General features: G+C 57.2%; 2 protein-coding genes across 2 annotated transcripts in view; one reads left to right on the forward strand and one right to left on the reverse strand.

The window, feature by feature from the left end:
• The first annotated feature begins 4,891 nt into the window (after positions 1-4,891).
• LOC132237458 (ubiquinol-cytochrome-c reductase complex assembly factor 2) lies at positions 4,892-20,389 on the forward strand. The gene is made up of 4 exons (XM_059701967.1): positions 4,892-5,068; positions 16,788-16,862; positions 17,797-17,866; positions 20,215-20,389. Exons 1-4 carry the CDS (start codon positions 4,931-4,933, stop codon positions 20,340-20,342), a joined length of 411 nt encoding a protein of 136 aa, XP_059557950.1. The 5' UTR covers positions 4,892-4,930; the 3' UTR covers positions 20,343-20,389.
• A 767-nt stretch (positions 20,390-21,156) lies between these two features.
• ITPR3 (inositol 1,4,5-trisphosphate receptor type 3) overlaps positions 21,157-24,444 on the reverse strand; it is a 66,534-nt gene continuing 63,246 nt past the window's right edge. The window contains exons 55-58 of the mRNA XM_059701964.1: positions 24,260-24,425; positions 23,494-23,654; positions 22,443-22,604; positions 21,157-21,938 (exon numbers count right to left, since the gene is read on the reverse strand). Coding sequence (XP_059557947.1) covers positions 21,870-21,938; positions 22,443-22,604; positions 23,494-23,654; positions 24,260-24,425 — 558 coding nt within the window. The 3' untranslated portion in view covers positions 21,157-21,869. The remainder of the gene's footprint in view (positions 21,939-22,442; positions 22,605-23,493; positions 23,655-24,259; positions 24,426-24,444) is intronic.

Raw genomic sequence — 24,444 nt, forward strand, 5'->3', positions numbered from 1 at the left:
GAAAAGACCTCAGAACCTCCCCCCCTACAGCTCCCCCTCACCTGGAGCACCTAAGAGCCTCCATACCAGGAGGCTCCCAGACTGGGGAGCTCTCTTCTTGTGTGAACTGAAGAACACACAGGTATCAGGGTAGACTAGCTTTATAACAAACCATCTCCAAATAGCAGTAGCTTAGCATTACAATCCAATGTAGTTGTCAGAGCGCCTCTGAACCACACAGTCATCCAGGGACGCAGGCTCCTTCCATCCTGTGACACCACCATCCTCACCCACAGGCCTAAACGTTAGCCAGCATGGAGAACATTCCGTGGGCAAGAACCGGTCGTGCGGCCTTTCCCGGATGCCAAGAAGCTGAGATGTAGCTTAACTGTGTGCCTACGAAGAGGAAGTGGGTTTGGTGAGAATCCAGCCTCTACCATGACCTCTTTCTCCAGAACCCGCATGTTAAGTGATACCGGACTTAAGGGAGAAACGGAGACATAAAGAGCCAGAGGGCGCGTGGGGGACCGCGGGGGCCTGGCAGCACCAGAGCTGCAGTGCTGACCAGACCCTTCCCCTCGCCATGTCCTCATGGCGAGTGTGCCCCGAGTCTGGTAGATTTACTAGCATCTCCCCGACCTGCTTCCTTATCCGCCCCACGGGAACTCTCATCCTCGAGACGGGTGATGTGGACAGCAACCTGCTCCCGACCGCCTCACGGCAGCACAGGCCGCCTGGGAGGGTCACCCAGCCCCACCTCCGTGCCCTGGAGCCCCGGTGCGACTGAAGGGGGAGCTAGAGAACAGGATGTTAATGCAGCTTCTCCATCCCGCACTGTTGTCAGGAAGCTCTGGGCCTCCGGGCAGCCCATCACTCTTGCCAGTTGCATGGAGCCTTTGAGCCCAGGCTGGAAGGGCAGGAAGCAGCCTCATAAAGCACTCAGCAGCGGCTCTTCAACATGATCTAAACTCTGACTGGATTTAAATCTGCATCCTCTGTGGCCAAACACATAAAACACAAGATGGGGAAAGATCTAAAATGAAGGCCTGGGTGCCAAGAATTAGAGGGGAGGGAGGGAGGGAGGGAGGGAGGGAGGGAGGGAGGGAGGGAGGGAGAAGCAGCTCTGGGCAATGCCAAGCTGAGCGCCCCAGGCAGGCTGTCTGCAGCTGCCGGCCGGCCTTCTCATCACCATTGCTCAGAACGGCTCCCTTCCCACTCAGCTGCCCTGAAAAAGGACAGGAAGTTTGACAGCTTATCAGAGAACAAAACCAGAAGCCGGCTCCTGTTTGCCCTTGGCCTTGCTCCCGCGGCCTCTAAAAATGAGAAGCTTATAGGAGCAGGGGTGAGGGTGGGAACAAGTGGGTGAGGAGACCTGGCTTTCTATTCTCATGTTCTCTCCCAATCCTCTGAGTGAGGTGCTGTGAGCGAAGGGGCCCGAAGGGGTGGCCTCTCTGGGCACATGGACCAGAGAGCAGAGTGAAGGGAGGGAGGCAGATCCAGGGGCAGATGACAAGATGTGTCAACAGGGCCGGGGCTCTGGAGATGACAGGGTGCACGTCAGGAGGCCCCGAGGCCATCCAGCACCCCTCAAACCCCTGTGCATCCTAAAAAGAGCTCTCCGCCACCGAGGGCCGCAGCCACCTTTAAGGGGATGGCGCGGATGCAGGTCCCAGCCCACGTTTATGGTAACATATGTGGGTGTAGCAGCCAATCATCTCCTCCAGGTGAATAAGCTCAAAGAAGAAAATCGGGCAATCAGGCCTTACAATACAGCTAAGTATTTAATTCCTTTTAAATCTTTGCATTACTAACACCAGCACCACAAAACGACATTTTTACTTTCAAGTGATTTACGAGTACATGTGCAATTCAGCATCTCCATTACTGGGGCCATCATAACCGGAAAACTGAAGCCGGCTCTCTCCCGCCCTCTCCTCCCCTGGCGCTGACGGTGCCTTGTTTCTATAAGAGGGGTCACAGCCCCAGAAAGCCCGGTCCCCCTCCCAGGGGCTCCGCAGGTGAGCCCCGGTGGGATTTTCAAGGAGCCAGGAGGGGGCTGCATTCTGTGCTCAGTGGGGAATGAGTGACAGCTGGCACAAGGGTGTTAAAAGGGTCATCAACTCCCTGGGGGCTGGGACTGGCCAAGCCACATCCTAGGCCAGTGCCTATTAATGTGCCCAGAATGGCACTGGGTGACCCACAAGCCAGTGAGCCCAGACTCGGCTCCAACCACCCACGGAGACATGGGGGTATGGGGGTTGGAGACCACATAAAGCAAACCAGAGGGGACCCTCCAGCCCCTCAGGAAACTCCGACTCGCACAGAAACTCATCACACATGCAGTCCACAACCGTAACGCTTCAAGGAGGCCGAAGAGGGCAACAGCGTGGACTCTGGAGCCGGCCAGCTGGGGCTCAAGCGCAGGATCTGCCATTTGCCGGCTGGCAACCTTGGCAAGTCCGGATCCTCGCTGGGCCTCAGTTTCCACCTCTGTAAAATGGAGGCAGTCGTGGTACTCACCTCAGAGCCACGCGAGGACTGTGAGCCAGTGTGTGTAAGGCAGGTGGCACAGTGCCTGGCACGCAGCGAACAGCAGTGCTAACTCATCACTGAAGTCCCGTTTCCAGATGAAGAACTGAAGCGCAGAGCAGGTAAACAACCCGCCCGATAGAACAACAAACCGCTGCCCCTCGCCTGGAAGCCGCTCTTGCCCCTCGGGGAGTCAGGTCTCTCACACACAGCCCCTCCACCACCCAGACCCCTCTCCCAACACTCTGCCTTGATCTCGCCCTGACACTGATCACTTCTGAAATTATCTTGCTCAGTTAGTGAATGACTTCATACATGTAAAGCACCATTACCAGGGTGAGTGCATGCTTGCTGGCTGTCTCCCCCCACGTAAAGGTAAAACCCCAGAATAGGGCTCTTGTCGGTAAAACCCCCAGAATAGGGCTCTTGTCAGTCTCACCAACCACAGCGCAGGGAGGTCTCATGGGTGTGTGACCTGTGAAGGGCCCCAAATGTGGTTTAATGCTCTCTATTACTGTCCCGAAAATCTCAGTCATTTTTTAACAAGGAGCTTCACATTTTCATTTTGCATGGAGCCCCCATAAATTACACAGATCAGTCCTAGATGAATGACTGAATGAATGAATGAATGAGCCCACATTCCAACGCAGGTCCAAAGCCCCACTACTAAACCACCAAGACAAAAACACGCCTCTGGTGGGGGAAGAGAGTTGTGCGGGGAAGTCTGAACCAGGGACAGCCCTACCCTGACCAGAGACGCTTGCTGGGCTGGAGGGGGGCCTTCAAAGGAGGCACTGGTTTGGATTTCCCCTGGCGTCCGGCTCTTCTCAGCCTCTCATTGCACTTGGGCTCAAGGGGGGTGAAAACCATTCACTGCCACCTAATGTCGTCTTCCTCTTGCCAAAGACAGGGGGACCTCCGTCCCTGCCTCCCAGGAGCTGTCCGAGGCTAGTCAGGTGCTCTTCAAAGCCACAGCTGTGATCGGACCTCGGGCAGAACACGGCTCAGGGCCCAGCACAGCCCTAGGTGCCGGGAGCTTGACAGCAGATGCCACCCTGGCCCTTTGAGCCATGGGGCAGCCAACAAAACGATGAGTCTGTAATTGCAGCTGAGGATGGAGCAGGGGTACAGTCGGGCTGGGACATGGTGGGGGAGCCCTTGCATGCATTTCCACTCCCCCTGAACTCTCTTTACCTCAGGTGGGCACCCCTCCCTGAACTCACTCACTTCAAGTGGGCGTTGCACACCCTGGATCCCCAGAGGGAGACTTCATCCAGTAACAACCTGCACTTACATTCAATAGATCTTCACTCTTACCGCCTCCAGAACAGCGCAAAGCTGTTCCTTGTTAAAACCTCCCATTGATCTCTCCTCAAATCAGCCTCCTCCCTCTTCCTCTCTCCCCATCCCGCACCCGCCCTGCCTCTTGCAGCTCAGGGTCCTTCCATTCCCACTTCCCAAATCCTAACCATCCTTCAAGGCCCAGCCAAATGCCATCTCCTCCAGGTGCACCCTGATCTCTCCCCTGCTCCCCTGAGCAGCTAGAAGTCTGTTTCTCGAAGCTCCCCAGCACTCTCTAACGCTTCAGTGTAAGGCCTCCGCCTCTGATCTGCGGGTTTGGGCTGTGTATTCACCCCCCTATTCAAGGCAGGAGTCTCCTGGACAAAGTAGGGGGTGAGAAGAAAGGCTGGGGGGGGGGGGGGGGAGCCAGGTGTTACAGCCTGGAAGTCCGGCTGAGCAGGACGGCAGGCACAAGGAAAACCTGGAAGGTGTGGGTGTCTGTTGAAGAGAAAAATTGGTACATTCCACATGGAGATGTACAGTGAAGGCTTGGTTTTTTTAAAAAACGTTTTCCCGAGTTTTTTTGCTCCAGCTGGGAAATGTGTGCTTCCTGGGGGAAAGTGCCTGGCTGGGGAGGGGCGCTGGGAGGGACAGGCCGAGGAGCACTGAAGGAGGAGCTGTGGCAGCCACAGGCACAGGCGCTGCGAGGAGAGAATGCGGCAGGAGGTGGGGTGCGTGCGAGCCGCGTATGCACAATGCGTGATTAAGTTCAAACACATCTTCATCCAATAACAACCTGTATTTACATGCAAATGTATTCGCTTATGCAAATGAGCACGGTTCTCCCAGGAGGGTTTTTAGTCTGGAGCTTGTGCAGTCATTGAAAAAGAGGAGCCAAGCTGTCCCTGGGGTTCTCCGCGTCGGACTTGCCCTGGTTGCTGGGCCGGTTCCAGGAGAACGCGGGCTGGTGAGGTCTGCGCGCAGACACAGGCCAGTAGCGCCCCTGCCGGAGAGCCGGGCGCCCCAAGGTGCGCATGCTCACTCCTCCCCCGCCCCGCCCCTCCTTCGGGAAGCCTGCGGGCCCCAGTGCGCAAGCGCGGGCTGACTCCTCCCTCAAGGGCGGGGCCAAGCGGGGCCCAAAATGGCGGCCGGCCGCTACCGGCGTTTTCTTAAGCTCTGTGAGGAATGGCCAGTGGACGAGACCAAACGGGGCCGGGACTTGGGCGCTTACCTGCGGCAGCGGGTAGCACAGGCGTTTCGGGAGGGAGAGAACACCCAGGTGACCGGACTGTGGGGTCCGCCGTCGGCGGGGCGGCGGTCGGGCGAGGGGAGGACCGAACGAGGTAGGGGTGGGACCTAGTAGTTGGCCGGCGGCGATGGCCGCGCATGCGCGCGCCCTTCCTCCCTGGCGGCACGTGCGCGGACCCCGCTCTCCCGGGGGGAACCTCCGAGAGCGACGACCTATTTGTGCTCCGCGCTCTCCTCTGGCTGCACCTTGGAGTTACCGGAGCAGCTTTTTAACAACCTACCAGTGTCCGCAGCACCCAGCAATAGCAGATCGGTATCTCTGGGGTAAACGCTCCCGATGATTCAAGGTGCGGCCAGGTTGAGACCCACGCCGCCGGTCGGGATGGTGACAACCGTAGGCTTATTTCTCCCCTGACTCGACCCCCTACCTCGCAGTGTTGTGCACGGACCTCAGCAGGCCCCGCTAAGCTTTCCATGCTCCCCCGGCCCCTGTAAGTCCGTGCGGCGGCTGTGCGCCCTCAGCCATGCTCCCGGCTGAGTCCCAGACTTCCGGTCTCGCTCCCCTCCGGGTTGCTGCAGCGCGGGATTCATTCATTTGTGGATTAGGTATTTATTGAGCACCCGCCATGTGCCAGGAACTGTGCGAGGTGCTGGAGAGACGGCAGTGAATCAGGGGAGGTCTTACCACATGAAAATTAAGGTTACATTTTAGTTCTGGACAAAATAAGCAAGGATGCTACATAAGGCAGTCCAGGTAAATATGACTGACCCTTGAACAGCTTGGAGTTAGGGACACCAGCACCCACCCCCAGCAGTTGAAAATCCACGTATAACTTTTGACACCCCCACCTGGAAAAAAATAACCTGTTGACTGGAAGCCTTACTGATAACAGTCAATTAACATATATTCTGTATATTATATGCAGTATGCACTATATTCTTACAATAAAGGAAGCTAGAGAAAAGAAAATGTTACTGAGAAAATCATAAGGAAAATACAATTACAGTACTGTACATATTTATTGGATACTAGAGGACCGGTGCATGTGCACGGGTGGGGTCCCTCAGCCTGGCCTGCGGGGATCAGGCCAAAACTGGCTCTCCGACATCCCTGAGGGGTCCCGGATTGCGAGAGGGCAGTTCTCGGGTGACGCACTCCGGAATCGGGCTCCCTCCTCTCTGGTTCCAGGTGCGTCACCCAAGAACCACAGCTGCCAAGTCACGGCAGCTTGGCAGCTCCGTGTTGAGTGTCTGCCCCTGGGTGGTGGTTGTGCGTCATAGCTCCCAGCCAGTTGGCTGGTTGCTTCGGCTTTTATATAGATAGATAGATAGATATGGTCCTGTGTATAAGTGGATCTGTGCATTTCAGACCTGTGTTGTTCAAGGGTCACATGTACTGTTATAGATATAAAATAGAGTAGCAGCCCTGGCCATTTTGGATCAGTGGGTAGAGCGTCAGCCCATGGACTGAAGGGTCTTGGGTTCAATTCATAGTCAAGGGCATGTACATCAGTTGCAGGCTCAATCAGCCCTGGTCGGGATGCATGCAGGAGGCAACCAATCGATGTGTCCCTCTCACATCGACATTTCTCTCTCTCTCTCTCTCTCTCTCTCTCTCTCTCTCTCTCTCTCTCTCCCCCCTCCACTCTAAAAATCAATGGAAAAGTATCCTCAGGTGAGGATTTAAAAAATTGAGTAGCATCATAAAGAGATAATATTAGTTATGATAATCAAATAAGGCCATACTAAGGAGGTGCCACACAGATTAGGCATTTCAGGCTGTGCAAAGGTCCTGAGGCAGGAAGCAGATTGACACGTTAGAGGACAGAGAGAGCCATGGTGGTTGGAGGGTTTTGAATGAAAATGGAGTTTGCTAAGAACTGAGGTCAGAGAAGCCAGGCATGGTAGGATCTTATAGGCTATGGTTAAGAGTTGGATTTTATTGTAAGGCCAGTGAAAAGCCGTTGGGGGTGTTTATCAGGGGACTGGTGTGACCTAATTTATGTTTTTTATGTTTTGCTGATACATTGGATGTGGGGTAAAGAGAAAGAAGAACCAAGGATAACACCTAGATATTTTTGGCCTGAGCAACTGGGTGAAAGGTGGTACCATCTACTGAGATGGGAAGGACTAGGTGAGGAACAGGTGGGGTGTGGAAAAAAACATCTCGAGTTTGGTGTAGACATGTTAAACTTGAGATACCGAGTGGACTTACTTCCAAGTAGAAATGTCAAGTAGGCAGTGGGATAGCTGAGCCTGGGGCTAAGGCAGAGGTCAGCTATATGAAACGTGATATACACACACGCAGCCTAAAGAGATGACTTTTCAAAGTTTAGCCATGACCTATCAAAGCAGGAACTTGGGTTTTTTTGCAACTTAGCCCAATACAGAGCCAAGCCAGCTCCCCTACTGGAGCAAGAACATGCCCAGTGACGTCTCTGAAACCCATCGCTGAGTGGGTGCCGGGCATGGTTGGAGTGGCTCAGAGCTGGGGGGTGGGGTGCAGGGGTCACACTACCCTGAGGGCCCTCATACCTCTTGGTTTTTGCTGTCCCAAAGCATAAAGGCCTTGAAGGCAAGGATCATATCAAGTCCCAACTCTGCCAACCCCATAGACTTTCTAGGACTCTGCTCCCTACATGGTTTTAGTGTGAACTTCCTGAGAGTAGAGATATTGCCATGTTTATCCCCGCATTCCCCGTAAAAGACAGTGGATAGGTGTCTGAATACATAAATGAATGGTTATGGCTGATGAGACGGATCATTGGAATCTATTGCAGATGTAGCAGAACTAGATGGAGAGGAAGTGAGGAGTGCAAGGGGGATAGTTGTGTGTCCTGTGACACTGAGTGGTGAGAATGGAGGGAGAGCTCACTGTGGGGCGCCACAGGAACCGCAGATGAGGGACAGAATCTGGCCCCGACCACCAAGAGGCTGACAGTGGGCACACATGACTCTCCCTCTAATGAAAGTCAGGTGGTGAACGCAGCCAGCAGAGAGGCCAACGAGGGCGACCTCCTTGGAGAGGTGAGAGTGTCACCTGCACCTACTTGACTGAGTCTCAGAGGAGCCAGAAGAGGAGGGTAGAGATGGTCATCTCTGTCTCACCAGGGAGACAGCTCTGATGGGTGGAAGGCACACAGGTAGCAGTCATGGCGCAGATGCCGGTCCTGGCTCAGGCCGTGGCTCCAGAGCAGCTGACGCACGCATCCCAGTGCTCATGGTGGCAGCAGGCCCTTTCCTCGCAACCGCTGCCCTGGGACCTCATCCTGATGTCACCTGAGGCCATGCTTGGGCTGAGTAACGCCTTGGCCGCTTTTGGAGGGAGCAGCCCCTTCTGGAATGCAGGCAGCACCTGGCGGCACTCCCGGGGGCAGCCTGGGTCAGTTACGCAGACCTTGAGGAGAAAGGGGTCAGGCATGAGCCCCGCTGGCTGGTTAGTGTGGCGCTGCCCCTGGTTTTGCCAGAAAGACGGGCCTGGGAGGGAGGCAGCTCTGCTCCACAGCCTTTTTGTTCCTCGAGGAGAGGGGCGGGCAGCCCCGGCCGCCTACGCCTTGGCCGTGACACTGAACGCTCTTGCTCGCATGATCTCATTTAATTTAATCCTTCGTGCAGCTGAGTCAAGTAGCCATTGCTATTTCCATTTTACAGGCCAGGAAACAAAACTGAAAATAAAGCGATGTGCTCAGGGGCCTCTGGGATCTGAGTGGCAGGGGCAGCTGCCCGGCCTGCTCCGCTGGCCTCCGTGGTGCCAGGTGGTTCCTCAGCTGGCCGCCGGCGCTGTTTCTTCTTGTTGTCAGGCCTCTCCTCCCATGAACTTCAGGCCACTCTCTTCCCCTTTCCCTGCTCAGACCTTTTCAGACCATGCAGTTTGGGCAGCGGACGAAGCATCTCCCTGTGCTGACCCACCTGCTTCCCTGTGGCCAGCCGCTGCTCCGGGGGAGGGCGTGAGGAAAGCTGGGCCTCGGTGCGACACAGCGCAGAAAAGCCAGATTCACTGGGAAACAAGTTCGTTCAGACTCGAAACCAGAGTCCAAAAGCCACTGCCGCCATTTTTCCACCTCAGGTTGCCCTTGGGGAGTCTCGCGGCCCACCCCAAACCCCCCGGTGGGAGGGATGGTGGGCAGCAGGGACACACCAACACCTCTTACACCCTCTACCCACCCTCTTGTGCAGCCTGTTCACGGGGTTTGCCGCTTGAATACATTTTCCTGAAGAGAACACGTGCTCCCTGCAGCACCGAGAGCGTAATAAAAGAAGCCCCTCATGGGGAGGTGGCGCACACGGGCATTGTTGACTTAAGCGCAGGGAAAGGAGCAAATCCTTCTAATGAGCTCATTAGGTGACAAGCAGCTTCCTAAAGAGCCCTGCCTGCACCCAGCACCCCCTCCCTGACGTGGGCACAGCTCTGAGGAACTGCCTGGGAAGGGGCACAGGAAGGGGCTCGCCGGCCAGTGGGTCCTTGTGAGCTACCCAGGTTCCGGTTCTGGCGGCCGTTGAAAGAAGTTGAACTCGGTCTCGGGCTTGCGTGACGTAAACGACATTCCCACTCAGAGCAGAATGCAGAGGTCTCACATAGTCTTGTTTCTCAGTCGCCCGGTTGAGGCCTGGTCTGCGGCATTCTGCGGTGTGGCAGGGACCTGGCAGTGGGCCTGTCTGCGGCATTCTGCGGTGTGGCAGGGACCTGGCAGTGGGCCTGTCTGCGGCATTCTGCGGTGTGGCAGGGACCTGGCAGTGGGCCTGTCTGCGGCATTCTGCGGTGTGGCAGGGACCTGGCAGTGGGCCTGTCTGCGGCATTCTGCGGTGTGGCAGGGACCTGGCAGTGGGCCTGTCTGCGGCATTCTGCGGTGTGGCAGGGACCTGGCAGTGGGCCTGTCTGCGGCATTCTGCGGTGTGGCAGGGACCTGGCAGTGGGCCTGTCTGCGGCATTCTGCGGTGTGGCAGGGACCTGGCAGTGGGCCTGTCTGCGGCATTCTGCGGTGTGGCAGGGACCTGGCAGTGGGCCTGTCTGCGGCATTCTGCGGTGTGGCAGGGACCTGGCAGTGGGCCTGTCTGCGGCATTCTGCGGTGTGGCAGGGACCTGGCAGTGGGCCTGTCTGCGGCATTCTGCGGTGTGGCAGGGACCTGGCAGTGGGCCTGTCTGCGGCATTCTGCGGTGTGGCAGGGACCTGGCAGTGGGCCTGTCTGCGGCATTCTGCGGTGTGGCAGGGACCTGGCAGTGGGCCTGTCTGCGGCATTCTGCGGTGTGGCAGGGACCTGGCAGTGGGCCTGTCTGCGGCATTCTGAGGTGTGGCAGGGACCTGGCAGTGGGCCTGTCTGCGGCATTCTGAGGTGTGGCAGGGACCTGGCAGTGGTGGCGCCATCTCAGCGTGGCTCACCCTCGTGTGTGGGCCCCTGAAGCCAAGCGTTTGAGGAACGGCCAGGGCAGGTTCTGCTCTTTCCAGCAATAACACTGAACCCCCTGCCGGACAGGAGCGGTGAGAGTGAGTGGAGCTGGAGGGGGCAGGCCGGTGGGACCAGGCTGGCACTCCTGTGCGTGTGCTCCTAGAGCAGGGGCGGGAACAGCCCTGCCAGGGTGAGATAACGAAATGTTTGATCAAATATAACAGGCTAGTTTTTTATGTTATTTTTTTTAGCAGGCTAATTTTTCAGTTGATTATTTTGTATGGCCGGTGAATGATGTTAGATCCAAATGGCCCTTGGCCTAGAGCAGTGGTTCTCAACCTGTGGGTCGCGACCCCTTTGGCAGTCGAATGACCCTTTCACAGGGGTCGCCTAAGACCATCCTGCATATCAGATATTTACATTATGATTCATAACAGTAGCAACATTACAGTTATGAAGTAGCAACGAAAATAATTTTATGGTTGGGTCACAACATGAGAAACTGTTGTGTTTTTTTTAATGTATTTTATTGATTTTTTACAGAGAGGAAGGGAGAGAGATAGAGAATTAGAAACATCAATGGGAGAGAAACATCGATCAACTGCTTCCTGCACACCCCCTGACTGGGGATGTGCCCGCAACCAAGGTACATGCCCTTGACCAGAATCGAACCTGGGACCCTTGAGTCCGCAGGCCGACGCTCTATCCACTGAGCCAAACCGGTTAGGGCGAGAAACTGTATTTAAAGGGCCAGAAGGTTGAGAACCACTGGCCTAGAGGGTAAACTCACTTTCAGCGAGTCTCCACCTTACTCAGAAATCTTGGGCTCCGCCCGCTGCCTCCTGGACCGGTGGCAGGCAGCTCTGTGAGGCCTTCATTGCCCTCTGGTCCCGGTGCCAGCCTGTGTTTCAGCTCTCACCACATGTGCCCGGCTCAACAAGGGTGTCTTCTCATTGCCCCCCAAATCGGCCATGAAACGAGTGGTCCTTAGCCTGTGAGAATCTAGTGTACCACCGTCCTCCCCTAAACTCACGGCTCGCCAAGAATTTGGTGGCTTCCCAGGTCCTAGAAGCACTGCTTGGCTCAAGACCCTGCCTGCCCTGAACAGCCTGGTGCCTTTTCATGCCTCCTCCTCCCAGTCAGTCCTCTGACCCGTCCGCCCCCGCCCAGGTCTAGCTCTGAAGTCTACACCCCTCAAAGGTCGGACTCGCGGCCCCTCACTCTGAACTGTCACTGCATGGAACTTGAGGCCCCCCAGCCACGGCTGCCCGTTGGCCAGGCCTGGCGCCCCGCTCTGATTGTACCCAGCACTCAGTTACAGGCCGCCAGGCCATGTTTGATTTCTTAATTCGAGCCGGTCTTGTTTCCTCCGTGATTGCAGTTTCTCCAGAGCTGAGGCTGGGTCCTCATGTCCTCCCACAGCCTCCTGGCGGAGCACTGTGCGTAATAGGTGCCCAAGAAATGCATTTTCAACTGCATCGCAGGGAATGGGCTCCCATAACAGGATGAACTCATTTCAGTTCATTACCAAGTCATGAAACCTTTATTCATAGATCCTCCCGGACTGAATCCAGCTCTGTCTTAACTGGCAAAGCAATTTGCATCGCCCTTCCCCAAAGTGCTTATGAGTCCCTTTGTGTGGCTAGAATAGGGGCCGCTGCACCGATTGCCCGCACCACCCAAAATTCAATTTTGAAAATCAGAGTCCATGCCTGCGGCGCCGGCGCATTTGTTAAGTATGAAAGTTTAATGTGGTAAAGAGAAAACTACCGCATTAGATGGCGGCTGCGCAGGCGAAATGCAGAGCAGCCAAATAGAGCCGTGGAGGGCACCTCGTCAGCTGAGCATCTATGTACTCACGTTTCGGGAGCAGAGCTGACTTTTTCTTAATGTGCCGCCTGCCTTCTTCAGCAGCTGTGCTCTTAGCCCACGATGCCCGCCACCTCATTAGGTGTGAATGCACAATCAGGTCGTTTAAAGCTTGTGCATAAGGACGTTTCCAGAAGTGCGCGTTCGTGTCATCCGGCAAACTATTCCAAACCCGGGAGTGCTGTGCTGGAGCCTGGGTGAGCGCAGGGCGCAGGTGTGGTGGGCCTCTGGAATCAGACAAGTGTTCCGCTGATGGCCTCTTCCGTAGTAAGCAAGACTGTTCTTTAATTGCTGAGCTTGGCTTGGGTGTGACGGAACCGGAAGTGGCCGTGGCTCTGATAACTCGGCTAGACGTTGGCAAGTGCAAACTCATCACCTCCACGAAGCACTTCCACGGCCTCATAGAAACACCTCTGACCCCAGGTGGGAAGTTGGGTGAAGGTTCATTTTTGGTGATTGATTATTTACAGGCGTTTGAAGTGTTTGGTTCCTGCTCTGATAGTAGTGGGCTCCAGGCACTATGTGACACATCTAACAGCCTGTATTGCTGAAGGGATTTTAAGAGGTCACGGGAGCCCAGAGGGTCGCTGTTTTTTCGCTCAGACCCCCTGCTCTTTGCCCTCCTGGAAGCAGTGCTCTGTGAGGTCTGTCCTCTCTGACCCTGCGGCCCTGCCCACCCCCTGAGGGTAGGAGGAGGTGGCTGAGCAGCCCTCTGGCACATCCCCACCCTTAGAGGAGTGAGAGAAGCAGGAGAGGAACTTGTGTTGGCAAGGTTTCCGAGGGCGAGGAGCTGGTGGGAGCGTGGGTGTGCCGAGGACGCCCTGTCTCGGTGGACCCACAGGCAGTGGCAGGAGCCCCGGAGAGAGGCGCCGGGAGGAAGGCAAGTCAGCAGTGGCCGCCTCTCCTAAGAGCATGTCGGGGCGGCCCCCGGAGGGCGGCAGGCGGGGCATCCGAAGAGCAGGTGCGGCAGGCAGAGAGCAGGGGCCAGTGTTGGAGCCCCTCTGAGCCCACCTCCAGGTACGATGCCGCTGAGTCTCAGGGTCCCGGCCGGTGTGGGCGGGTCCGCAGTGACATCTGCTTTCCGGTTCCTTCGTCACCATTTCTAGCCACGCCCCAGCAGTCCACGGCAGCACTGATCTGCTGATCATGTCCTAACTGCCACCCCTGGGCGCCCTGGACGCGTGCTCCCTGGTCCTGTGCCTGGAGAGCCCGCGTCCTTCGGGTAACTCCGCTCGCTCCCACCGGCACCCTCTGCCAGGTCTCCCTGGACCCACCGCACCCTCATCCACCATCACCAGCACCCTCCTGACCTCCTCTCCGTCTCCTTGTCGTTGTGGGCAAGAGGCCTGTGTCACACGGCTGTTGACTCCTAGTAGTAACAAGACTAACCCCTCACTCCATGAGGTTGCAGGGCCCAGTCAGCACGGCATTGCTCCACCGCCCTCCCTCCGCTCTCAGAGGCAGGGCCATTATTATCCTTTCTGTAGAAGAAAGGCTCAGTTGGCCAGTCGCTTCAAAAATGTCAGTACTTGAAAGACAAAGACAGGCCGAGGAGCTGCCCGCTGTGAGGAGACATGCATGTGACAGGTAAACGCAGTAGGCGATCCTGGGCCAAAGCACTTCTTTTCCTATAGAGATTATTCCTGAGCCCTGGACAGCTTGGCGCAGTGGTTGGCGCGTCGGCCCACAGACCAATGGCTCCCGGGTTCAATCCCAGGTCAAGGGCACGTACCTTGTTGCAGGTTTCCCAGCCCCAGTTGGGGCACATGTGGGAGGCAACCAAATGATGAGCCTCTCTTCCCTCAATGTTTCTCTCTCTTCCCGCCCTCCCTCCCTTCCACTCTCTCTATAAATCAATGGGAAAAAATATCCTCGGATGAGGATTTAAAAAGTTATTACTGAGACAGAATTTTACCTGTGTGCACCAGGCAAAGTGCTGTTTCAGTGTGAAATCCCTGGGTTTGATCGATGAACTGTGGTCATATGAGAGAAGGCTCTTGTTCTCTGGAAGCATACTGAAATCTTACAGCGTGAAGGGCGTTGTGTTTCACTTTATTCTCAAATGGAGCAGAAGAAAAATACATGTATGTAGACACACAGAATGATACAGCAAACGTGGGGGACATTTTGAAGAGTCAGGGACAGGAAGAGATTAGGGATTTGCCCAACATCCCAGAGCTGGTTGGCGATGAGGCCAAGATTCAGGCCCAGGCGGTTTGGGTCCAAGGCGTGTCTTTGAGACTTATAAGCAAACACATCTCTGCAGGTATGAAGAGAGCAAGCACAAGTTGAAATGCTCAATTATCTTGTAGTAATCTTTATAATATTTTTATTTTTATTTTTAATAATATTTTTTATTTAGAAAGTCACAGAGGTAGAAGTGAGCTGTAGATAGAAAAAGGGCCCTTGGAGCCTAGGAGAGAAAGGGGGAGGGGTGGGGAGGGCACAGCATGCCCCACAGAGAGCTGCTAGGTAACGCTTTTTAAAACCTGGTGCTGGTGTCTCCCGTGCCTCTGTCTCCGCGTTCACTCTTGGCTGTGCACGCCCTGCCCGAGACACAGGCTCCCACTCCCCTCCCGAGTGGGTGCTGCAGGGTTCTGGGCTTTCCCTGGAAATGCCACCCCCCCACACACACCCCTTTCCCACCCCCGCATGCCCAGGGACTCGGCTGTCACAGTCTCCCATCAGTTCCTTCTTTCCAGCCCTTAGCCCCCATCCACTCAGACAATGCCTTTGATTATTACCCAACAAACACGACCTCCTCAGCCCGTAATCCTTTCTCTTCTGATGTGCTCCCTGGCCCTTCTCGAGATGAGTGGCTGAACCCCGGCACGGATCAGGTGGAACTCGATGGATGATCATCTTTTTGTTGGCCCTGAAGTGGGCACCTCATTGACACGCACAGAGGCAGAAGCGAGCAGCCTTATTAAGACACTTAACTACTGATTTATTTGTGCTCTGCCTTCTTCGAGAAAGGATTTAAGTTGGAAAAATCCAGCATTTGAATTCTGGCAAAAAACATAACAGAGGAAGTTTTGTTCTGGGGAGCTTTCAGAAGTCTTGGCTGAATAATGTAAGGAACTATAGATAAATAATAGCAAGGGCAGGGCAGGGGAGCTGAGGGAGGTGTCAAGGGCGAATCACCGCTCTCATCTGTGTCTTCCCTGGTTTCCAGCAAGGGCAGCGCTGTCTTGGGCACCCAGAATATTTCTTTGTTTTTGATATATTTTTATTGATTTCAGAGAAGGAGAGGGAGAGATAGAAACATCAATGATGAGAGAGAATCATTGATTGGCTGCCTCCTGCACACCCCCAGCCACCTCCTGCACAGAACCCCGGGCATGTGCCCTTGACTGGAATCGAACCCGGGACCCTTCTGTCCTCAGGCCGACGCTCTGTCCAAACCAGCCAGGGCCAGAACATCTCCCTACTTTCCCCTTTCTGCTCTCAGGGCCTCCGTGTCCGGGGCCTCGCCCTTCCCAGCAGGGCCTAACCTCACTCCCTCTTCGTTTCCCTCCGTGCAGCCACCTCGGCTCAGCACACTTGTTTCTGCATGTTCTTCCCGTGCAGAGTTCAGCAGCTCCCCCTCCACAGTTGAAGGGCCAGATGAGCCTCTTTGCGTTTCATAAGAGAATCTTTATGAGATACATTCCACACTGAAGGTTTAACTCGAAGAGCTTTCTTTTCCTCCGCCCAGGTTCTTTCCCTGCACGCTCGGACCCTCCGCCAGAGGGCGGGCTAACGCAGACAGCATTCCTGCCTCCCCTGCCTGGCTCACCCACCCCTCCGCCAGCAAGGCTCCCTCCCATGTACCCTTCAGAGCCCAGCTTAGCCGCACTCTGCCATACACTGACCGCTCACACCGGGGACACACCCTCCTCCGGCTTCCCGGAGCCCACACTGCCCTGCACCCTTATGCGGTGCGCCCTTCCTGTGTTATGTTTACTAGAGGTCCGATGCACAAAATTCCCTCGGCTGCCGGCACCAGCTTCCCTCCACCAGGACCTGGGCCTCCCTCACAGGGAGGCCTCGCCCACCCGCCTCAGCCCGCTGGTCGGGGCCTGGGCCTCCCTCTGCGGGGCCATCATGAGGCGATGCCAGGCCCCCGACCAGTCGCATCGCACCGGCCTTGGCTGGCCTGGCACCAGTGGGCGTCATAGCGTGGTCCTTGTTCCACTGTTCGCCGTTCGGTCGATTTGCATATTATACTTTTATTACATGGGATGTGGCGTCTCCCACTGCACCTGGGTGGTGGTTCACAGGGCACAGATGCTTGGATGTTTCTTTGCCAGCTGGCGGAAGTGTTCTGCCGGTTGGGAGTGGACGAGGTGGAGCCATTACCCCATGAAGGTGATGTTTAATAGTGGGCAGTGAGGGGAGTTGGGCAGGTGAGCTGCTGGCCATCCTCGGGGACTGCCCCCGGGGACTGCCTCCTGGGGGGACTGGCCGGAGGCAGGGCTCACTGGCTCACTGCCTTGGGGTTCTTTGTGTTTCAGGTGGCAGAGCCTGAGGCCTGCGATGAGATGTACGAGAGCTTAGCACGACTCCATTCAAACTATTACAAACACAAGGTGAGTGGGCACAGCCTGTCATGCCCCCCGCCCTCTGACCTAGAAGAACAAGTGAAAATCTGGTTACACAGTGTTTTGTAAAGAATGTCAGCTTTGCTACTTTCAAATGTAACCAGTAATTTCAAGCAAGCCAACAAAGGCACCTCATGGAGGCTTTCAGGTCACTTAAGTAAACGCTATTTATAATCTTGAATAAAAGCCGTAATGTATATGCCAGTGTGGGCTTCTGGGCGTGTCTGGTGACTTAGATCTGAGATTCTCCGTGTGCTCTGGTGAAAGTGCCCCCCCACCCTCCCCCGCTGACAGGTGGGTGATTGGGCGCGCCCTGTCACACTGCCACCCTCGGCCTTTCATGATTTCTGTCAGATCCCACTGAGTGTGGTTTTCAGGCTTGAAACTGCTCAGTAATTCCCCACATATGCAGGGTGGGGCCACGTAGGTTTAGGGTGTGAGTACGAGAAACACAGAGATTACTCTTGTGTTATTACTTATCAATTACTGTGTTATCTTCATGTGAGCAGCTAAACCTACCTGGCCCCACCCTGTGCATGGCCAGTGCCTGGCCTGCGTGGAAGAGGGTTACTTCTGAGTCCTCGCAGCTCAGTGTGCGGCCCAAGAGCAGCAGCGGGGCCTCCCCTGGGAGCTGGTTAGAGACTCGGGGGCCCAGCCCGGTCCTGAGTGACAGCCTGCACGCGCCCGGAGGATCCTGTGCGAGTTCAAGTGGGAGCCGCCCGCCGGCCGCAGGTGATGCCCGTACTTGCAAGGCCGCATCTGGGCCTCCAGGTGGCGCTGCTCTTCCGCCTGCCGGGCCTCTGGTCTCTAGACCCTCTGGCGGCCCAGCGCGCAGTCAGGGCCAGGCTTCTCCAGGCTGGCAGGTCCCAGGTGGTGCTGCTGAACTAACCCTCTCCCCCCTCCTCCCCTCTGCCGCAACCAGTACCCTCGCCCGCGGGACACGAGCTTCAGCGGCCTGACCCTGGAAGAGTACAAGCTGATCCTCGCCACAGGTACGGAGGCCCCTCTGCCTGTGGGACACCGAGGAGCCTCTGAAGCAACAGCCCTTACACTTTGGCCATAGACTATGGAGAAGGTCAGCAGCGTTGTTTTAAAGAGAAATCCATCCTTAGAGCTTTTAAAGGCAAGGCTGAGCAGCAGGGACGGGAATGCGTAGTCGCCAAAAGGAAGTAGTTGAAATCAGGATGGAAGGAAAATAATTTTATTGGTATGGTCCTAAGAGGGCTGTAGAAACAATGAGGGCTCTGATTGAAACAAAAAGCCACTTGGTGCACATGGACGGCTCTATCCACTGCGCCTTATCTGGCCCCAGGGACATGGTCTGTGGGTTAACTGCGCATGTTTTGGAGTCGCTGATAGACTGTGATTAGCAAGAAGGAAATACCCAGGCCAGCCCAGCCCTCCGCACTTCCGCACCTCCATTGTCACTGACGGGGAACCCTGGGTTGAAGTAGGCAGGTTCTGGAAAATTACTATTTTTATTTGCAAGGATATCATATGCAAAAATAGGCTACCCTTTTCTGAGGGCCTGGCCCTGAAACATTCACCTGCGGCGGCACTCCAGACATTTCTCTTCCCTGCTCCTCTGGCATTCCAGAAAACTACCTTCCGGGCAGACGCACACCTGGTGGCGTCGCCTGCTGTTGTAGCAACGCTGCCCTGTTTTCATTAGTGCCCTGGGAAACGGGGTAGGTTTTTTCCAGGCAGGGTCTTAAAATTCCCGCACTGATGCCCAAGGTCACTGTGAGGACTTGGAGAGTTTCAGCCAAGTTTGAACTTGAAACTATAGAGGAAATAAGCTCTCAGCCTCTGCCCTTCGTTGACCTCAGGCCGCAGTGTAGAGGTGCAGGCTCCCCTCCATCGGCCTCCTGGAAGCCTGCCGCCCGCTCCCCTTCACAGCCGTCCTCAGAGCCTTGTTGTGACCGCCGGTCAGCGTTCCAGATGTCTCCTCTGAGGGGCCAAGAAAACACCGTGCAGTGTCTGTAGTGAGAGGGTTTGAGGCCGGGCCACTGGCCTTGGCCTGGATCCCAAGTGTGTCCACCTTGGGCTTGGGATCATGGGAGACTGAAGAGCCTCGTGGCTTGTAGTGGGGGGTTCAGCCCTCAGCATCCAGCTTTGTGCCCCACAAAGGGACCTGGACTTCTGGGCTGAGGGGCCGTGTGCCCTAATTGTCAAGAGACCACTAACAGTCAGTGTTAGTAAGTAATGTGCTACCTTTAGTTCCAAAAAGCCATTCCTTTTCTCTACAAGTTTTATTAAGTTAAAAATCCAGGCTGTGTAATTTGGACAATGTTATGGGGAAATCTAATTTAATATACAGGTAAGATTAGGTGTAAAATCTTAGCCCTGGAGAAACTTTAAACCAGTGGTTCTTGACGGGGCAGTTTTGGTCCCTGGGGGACATGTGGCAGTGTCTGGAGATATTTTAGTTGTCACAGCTGGGCGTGGGGGTGGAGTTTGGGGGTTGCTACTGGCATCTAGTGGGTAGAAGCTAAGATGCTACAATGCACAGGTCAGCGCCCCAACAAAGTATTATTCTGTCCCAACCCAAATGTGGATAGTGCCAAGACTGAGAAACCCAGCGTTGGTTCCTTGGGGGGGGGGGGGGGGGCGTGCACACACGCATGCTTAAGGCGCCCATGGCCTCCCACCAGCCCCCTGCTGCCGTCATAGCCATGCAGATGGCCCCTCTCCTTGGGTGCAGGTCAGGTGCCAGGCAAGCTGCCTCCACGATTGCCTTTCATCCTCAACACCTTTTGAGGCTGGTATTTTCTCCCTACTTTGTAGATGAGGAGCCTGAGGCTAAAGGGTAAAGGAATTTGTTGGAGGGGACCCAGTGGGGGAATGACGGGCAGGGATTCTGCCCAGGTCGTCTCCCTCCCCGGTGCCTGCTCAGCTCCACAGCACGGGGCCCCACCGCGCCGGGTTCAGATCCCGCTCTACCTCTTCCGGCTGTGCGACCTGAGCAACTTGCTTAACCTCCCTCTGCCTGTTTCTACCCCTAAAATATGGAGACGGTCGGGTGTGTGGCATAGGCCAAGCTTCGCCTGTGCCACACACACCTTACTGTCTCCATCTGCCCACGCACGTGCAGCCCAGGCATCGAGGGCGTGGCTTGGTGCTGAGTGGGGGGGGGGGGGGGGGGTGCTGAGCCGGCCCCGGTACACGAGTGCTCAGTCCACGCTGGCGTTATTTTCCTGTGACCTGTCTGACTTGCTTTTGAGAAGTGGGGTCTACACACCCCTTTTTCAGGGACAGACTGTGTGAAAAGAAGGCCCGTGGGGCCAATACCGGCCTCAGATGTTAGACATCAGCCTCCTTTCTGTCTTGCCCTTTGCAGACACCCTGGGGGAGCTGCAGGACATGAATAAAGGCTTGTGGAAGAAACTGCAGGAGAAGTTCTCCACCCGGAGTCCCGAGGAGAAGCAGAAGGCCTGGGCTCAGTCCTTATCTCGCCCGCGGACCTGAGTGAAGTCTGTGTATTGCCGTCATAAATAAAGCTCCCTGACCCCCGCGCCGCTGCCTGGGACCTCAGCCAGCCCCACAGAGGACACCGCGCCGTTCCAGGGAAAGCTGCGCCCGAGCAGGCGTGCCCAGCAGCCGCCCGCGGTCAGGGTGGGACGTCTCCAGGGGAGAGGAGGCAGGGGCTCCGGCCGGGCCTGGGAAGGGAAGGGGCCGGCCTCCAGGCCAGGGCTTCCTGTGCAGCCATAGGAGCCCCTTGGGGGGCCGGGGGGGGGGGGTCTGGCTGGGAGCTCCTGGGAAATAGCCAAAACAGGCCAACCTGGAAGAAGGCAGGTGGTCGGCCCTGTGCCCAGGCCTCAGAAGGACGGAGCTGGTCCTCTGCCCGGCCTTGCAGGAAACCTGTGTTCCAGTTGGTTTCAGGGGCAGCGTGGAGCTACAGACAGCCGTGGCCGGGGCCTGGGGCTGTGGTGGCTTCTGTGGGAGGCCAGGACACACGGGCCACCTTTCTGCTCCACGGAACCTTAGCTCTTACTGGGGCCTTCCCATTTCGGACTGAGCTGAGGGCGGGCGGGCAGGGACCCACAGCGCTCATGGGGAAGAAGCCAAGTGGGCTCCAGTGCGTCCTGGGACGCACACGACAGGCACAGGGCATGACCGAACCGGCGACACCAGTACCGCTCCAGCTCGTCCGGGGACCCTGTGTGTAGTCCCCGATGGCGGCTCAGCCTCTCCCAGGGCCAAGGTGAGGCCGGGCCAGCGGGCCACGTCAGCCCCACAGCCCCAGGGGCCAGAGGAAACGGCAGCCCTTTCTAATGAACTATATTAATTTATTTAAGGTAATTAACATATTAGTTCTCAGGCCAAAGGATTTGTAAAACATTACACCAAAAGGAGAAAAAACAAGCGGTCAAAAACCAGCCACTGTCACGCACCCAGCCCTGCCCCTTCACTGTGACCCCCAGAGGCCCAGGAAGAGGCAGGGCCCAGGAGCAGGGCCTCCACCCTCCGCCGGCAGGCCCCTGGGGCTGGGGCTGAGGCTGGGCCACGCCGAGGGCGGCCGGGACACGGTCTGCACTGTCTAGGGCAGACCTGAGGCACAGGAGGCGTGCGGGGCTGGGCACCCGGGAATAACTTAGTAACAAAGCCCTAGTGTCCCGGCAACAGCATCCCCCGGAGGCGGGCAGCAACCAAACGTAGTGCTTGGAATAAGAGGTGACCCCACTCCTAACCGCCCCCAGGAGTAGAGGAATGTCAGTTACTGCTTTAAGGGACAAAGCAATCCTCTAAGAGACGTCTTTAAGGCAATAAGGTAAACTGAGTCCCAGTGAGTGTCTGAGTCCTAAGGGCTCCCCCTCCGTGCTGGCCAGCACCCGGGTTGGCTCGGGGGAGTCTGGCAGAGCAGGAGCTGGAGGCTGGGTGGGCACCTGGCCTCGAGCTGGTGGGCTGGCTGGGCCACCCGACCGAGAGAAGGGCAGTGTTCCCAGCCACAGCTCAGTACCAGCGCCGGCGCAGGCTTCGGCGGGTCTCGCGGGCTCAGCGGCTCATGCAGTTCTGGACGTCCACAAAGCCCAGGCGCTGCCTGCGTTTCCGCTGCTCGGTCATCTGGTTAAACGATGCCAACAGGTCAGGCCCCCGGCACCCTCTGCACAGACACTGCGAGGGGCTGGCGCCCGCCCTCCCACCATGGGCCCCGCTGCCGCTCAGCACTGGCGGCGGCCCAGGCCCTCAGGCAGCGAGATGGAGCCCCAGACCCTTGGTTTCAGCTCACTTGTCACAGCCCTGGCTTTGTGCAGCTGGGAAGCCGCCCCACCCAAAAGGGGCTGCCTCGCCTCTGCCGCTGCCCGATGGAGGGGGTGCTGTGTCTCAGGGGCTGGGGATGGGCTGCCACCCCCAGTCTAGCTTTCCACAGAGGGGAGTGTTTGGGACCCGTCTTCTACCCCAGACCCAAGAAGGGGGGGACATGGGGGACATGCAGGCCCCAGCACCTACTCCTTCCCCCGCAGGGCAGGCTGGGCTGTGAGCTTGGGTGGCCTGAGGCCGCCCGGTGCAGGCTGAGGGCGGAGGGGGGGGGAGGGGGGGGCGGGAGGAGGGGCGCTGGGTGCACACCTGCTCCTTGAGCTCGTTGAGCTGGGCGGTGAGGTGGGACACCAGCTTCATGGTGGAGCTCAGCTTGTCCTGAAGAATCCGGATCTCGTTCTGCTCCCCCTCCCCTTCGTTGCTCACGAGGGACATGGCCCTCATCCGGGGGAACCAGTCCAGGTTCTTGTTCTGAAAAGATCAGCGGGTGAGCAAGCAGTGCCGCCGGCCCCGGCCACCCACTCCCAGGACGTTTCGGGGAGGCCGATGCCCGGTCCTCCCCGGCCGGAGTGAGCTGGCAGTGAGCCCTCTGCGGCCAGCGCCCTGCACTGGACAGGCTGGCTCCCATTAGCCGCTCGGCCTTTCCCGCTGTCAGCACCATCTGTTCACTCAGCCCCTCCGAGGTGGAGGGGAGGCCTCCGCACCAAACCCCGAATCTTCGTCCTTCCTCCCCTTCCCCTCCCCCAGCACGCACGCCCCAGGGAGATGCGAGTGGGACGGATGGAGCAGGAGCAGGAGGCCTGCATCTGCCATGGCCCAGCCGCGTTTCCCACGACAGGAAGGAGGGAGGGACCGAGCCGCTTTCTGGTTCCGTGGGGCAAGCTGTGAGCCTCAGACCAGCTGATAGACCTGCACTCCAACCAGCTCACATTGCAGATTCACAAGCAAACAGGACTCTTCCCACTGAATGGGCCTTTGCTTCCAGCCTCCAAAGTCTCTGCTGCGCGGCCACAGAAGATGCACCCTCGTTGGAACTGATGTTCTCCTTGACCCCAAACGCGACAGTACATTCCCTCCCAACATCCAGAGCAGCAGCCACGGCCCCGGGACATCACACCGGCCGCTGGGGCTGATGGGTTTGCTGTCTCTCTCTCTCTCTCTCTCTCTCTCTCTCTCTCTCTCTCTGTCTCTCTCTCTCTCTGTCTCTCTCTCTCTCTCTCTCTTTCTCGACAGCAGAGCCCCAGGGCTGGCTCCAGCCTCCTCGCTCCCTGCTAGCCTTTCACCAAGTGCCCACGGCTGTCCCGCCCCTCCCCCAGGCCTCCACAGTCATGCAGGCCACGGCCACCTCCCAGGACCAGACCTTGATCATCTGGGCCACGTAGCTCTCGGGGCCCGTGTAGTCCGTCTTGTTTTTCACGCGGACCAGCACGATGAAGTACAGGTAGTTCCACATGTTGTGCTCGAACTTGATGTGCTCCTCAAACGACACCGTCTTGTTATCAAACTTGTCCCTCTCCAGACCTGAGGGTGCAGAGGGCGAGGGTGAAACCACCCGCCTCCTGGAGCCTGTGGGCCACCCAGGCCGCACACACCACCTGTTCTCAGGCCCGGTCTGGTGAGTGCGGGCACTGCCCACTCCGGGACACTCAGATCCCCTGCACTAAGCAGCAGCCACGTGGCGTGGACATCGGCCCTGCCCCAGCGGCAGCCCTCACCAGGCACCTGAGGACGCCGGAGAAGCAGGGCTGTCCTACAGGCAACACCTGTTCCTCAGCCTGCGGCGGCTGCAGGAGGGACCAGCACTTCAGACCAGGGATGGGAAAGCCCTGGACTGAGACCAGAGGCTCGAGGCTGCTGCCTGGGCTGGGGGGCCTCTGTAAGTTGAGCGAGTTCAAAGGAATGCTTTGAGGCCCTTTCCCGCTCCCTGTTACTCCAAGTTCGGGCAGGGCCTGTGGTCCCCAATTCTGAGATGAGCAAACAGCCAACCAGCCATCAGCCCCAGGGCAGGGCTCCCCGGGGGCCTCAGGAACCCAGGGAAGGGCCAAACGGAGGCTGCCCCGGGCCCAGATCGCGCCCCGGCCAGGGCTGCCCGGCCCCGAGGCCTGTGCGGCGGGAAGCGGCCTCACCGCAGATGAAGCACGTGGTCTTGAGGATCTCCTCCTTCTTCTGCTTCTCGCTGCGCAGGTCGGCAAAGGTGTCGATGATCACCCCGAAGATGAGGTTCAGCACGATGATGATGACGATGAAGAAGAACAGGAGGTCGTAGACCACGCGGGCCGGGAAGAGGGACTCCTGCAGGGCAAGGGGGAGG

The sequence above is a fragment of the Myotis daubentonii genome, chromosome 6 (genome assembly GCF_963259705.1).
Source record: "Myotis daubentonii chromosome 6, mMyoDau2.1, whole genome shotgun sequence".
Classification (NCBI taxonomy): domain Eukaryota; kingdom Metazoa; phylum Chordata; class Mammalia; order Chiroptera; family Vespertilionidae; genus Myotis; species Myotis daubentonii.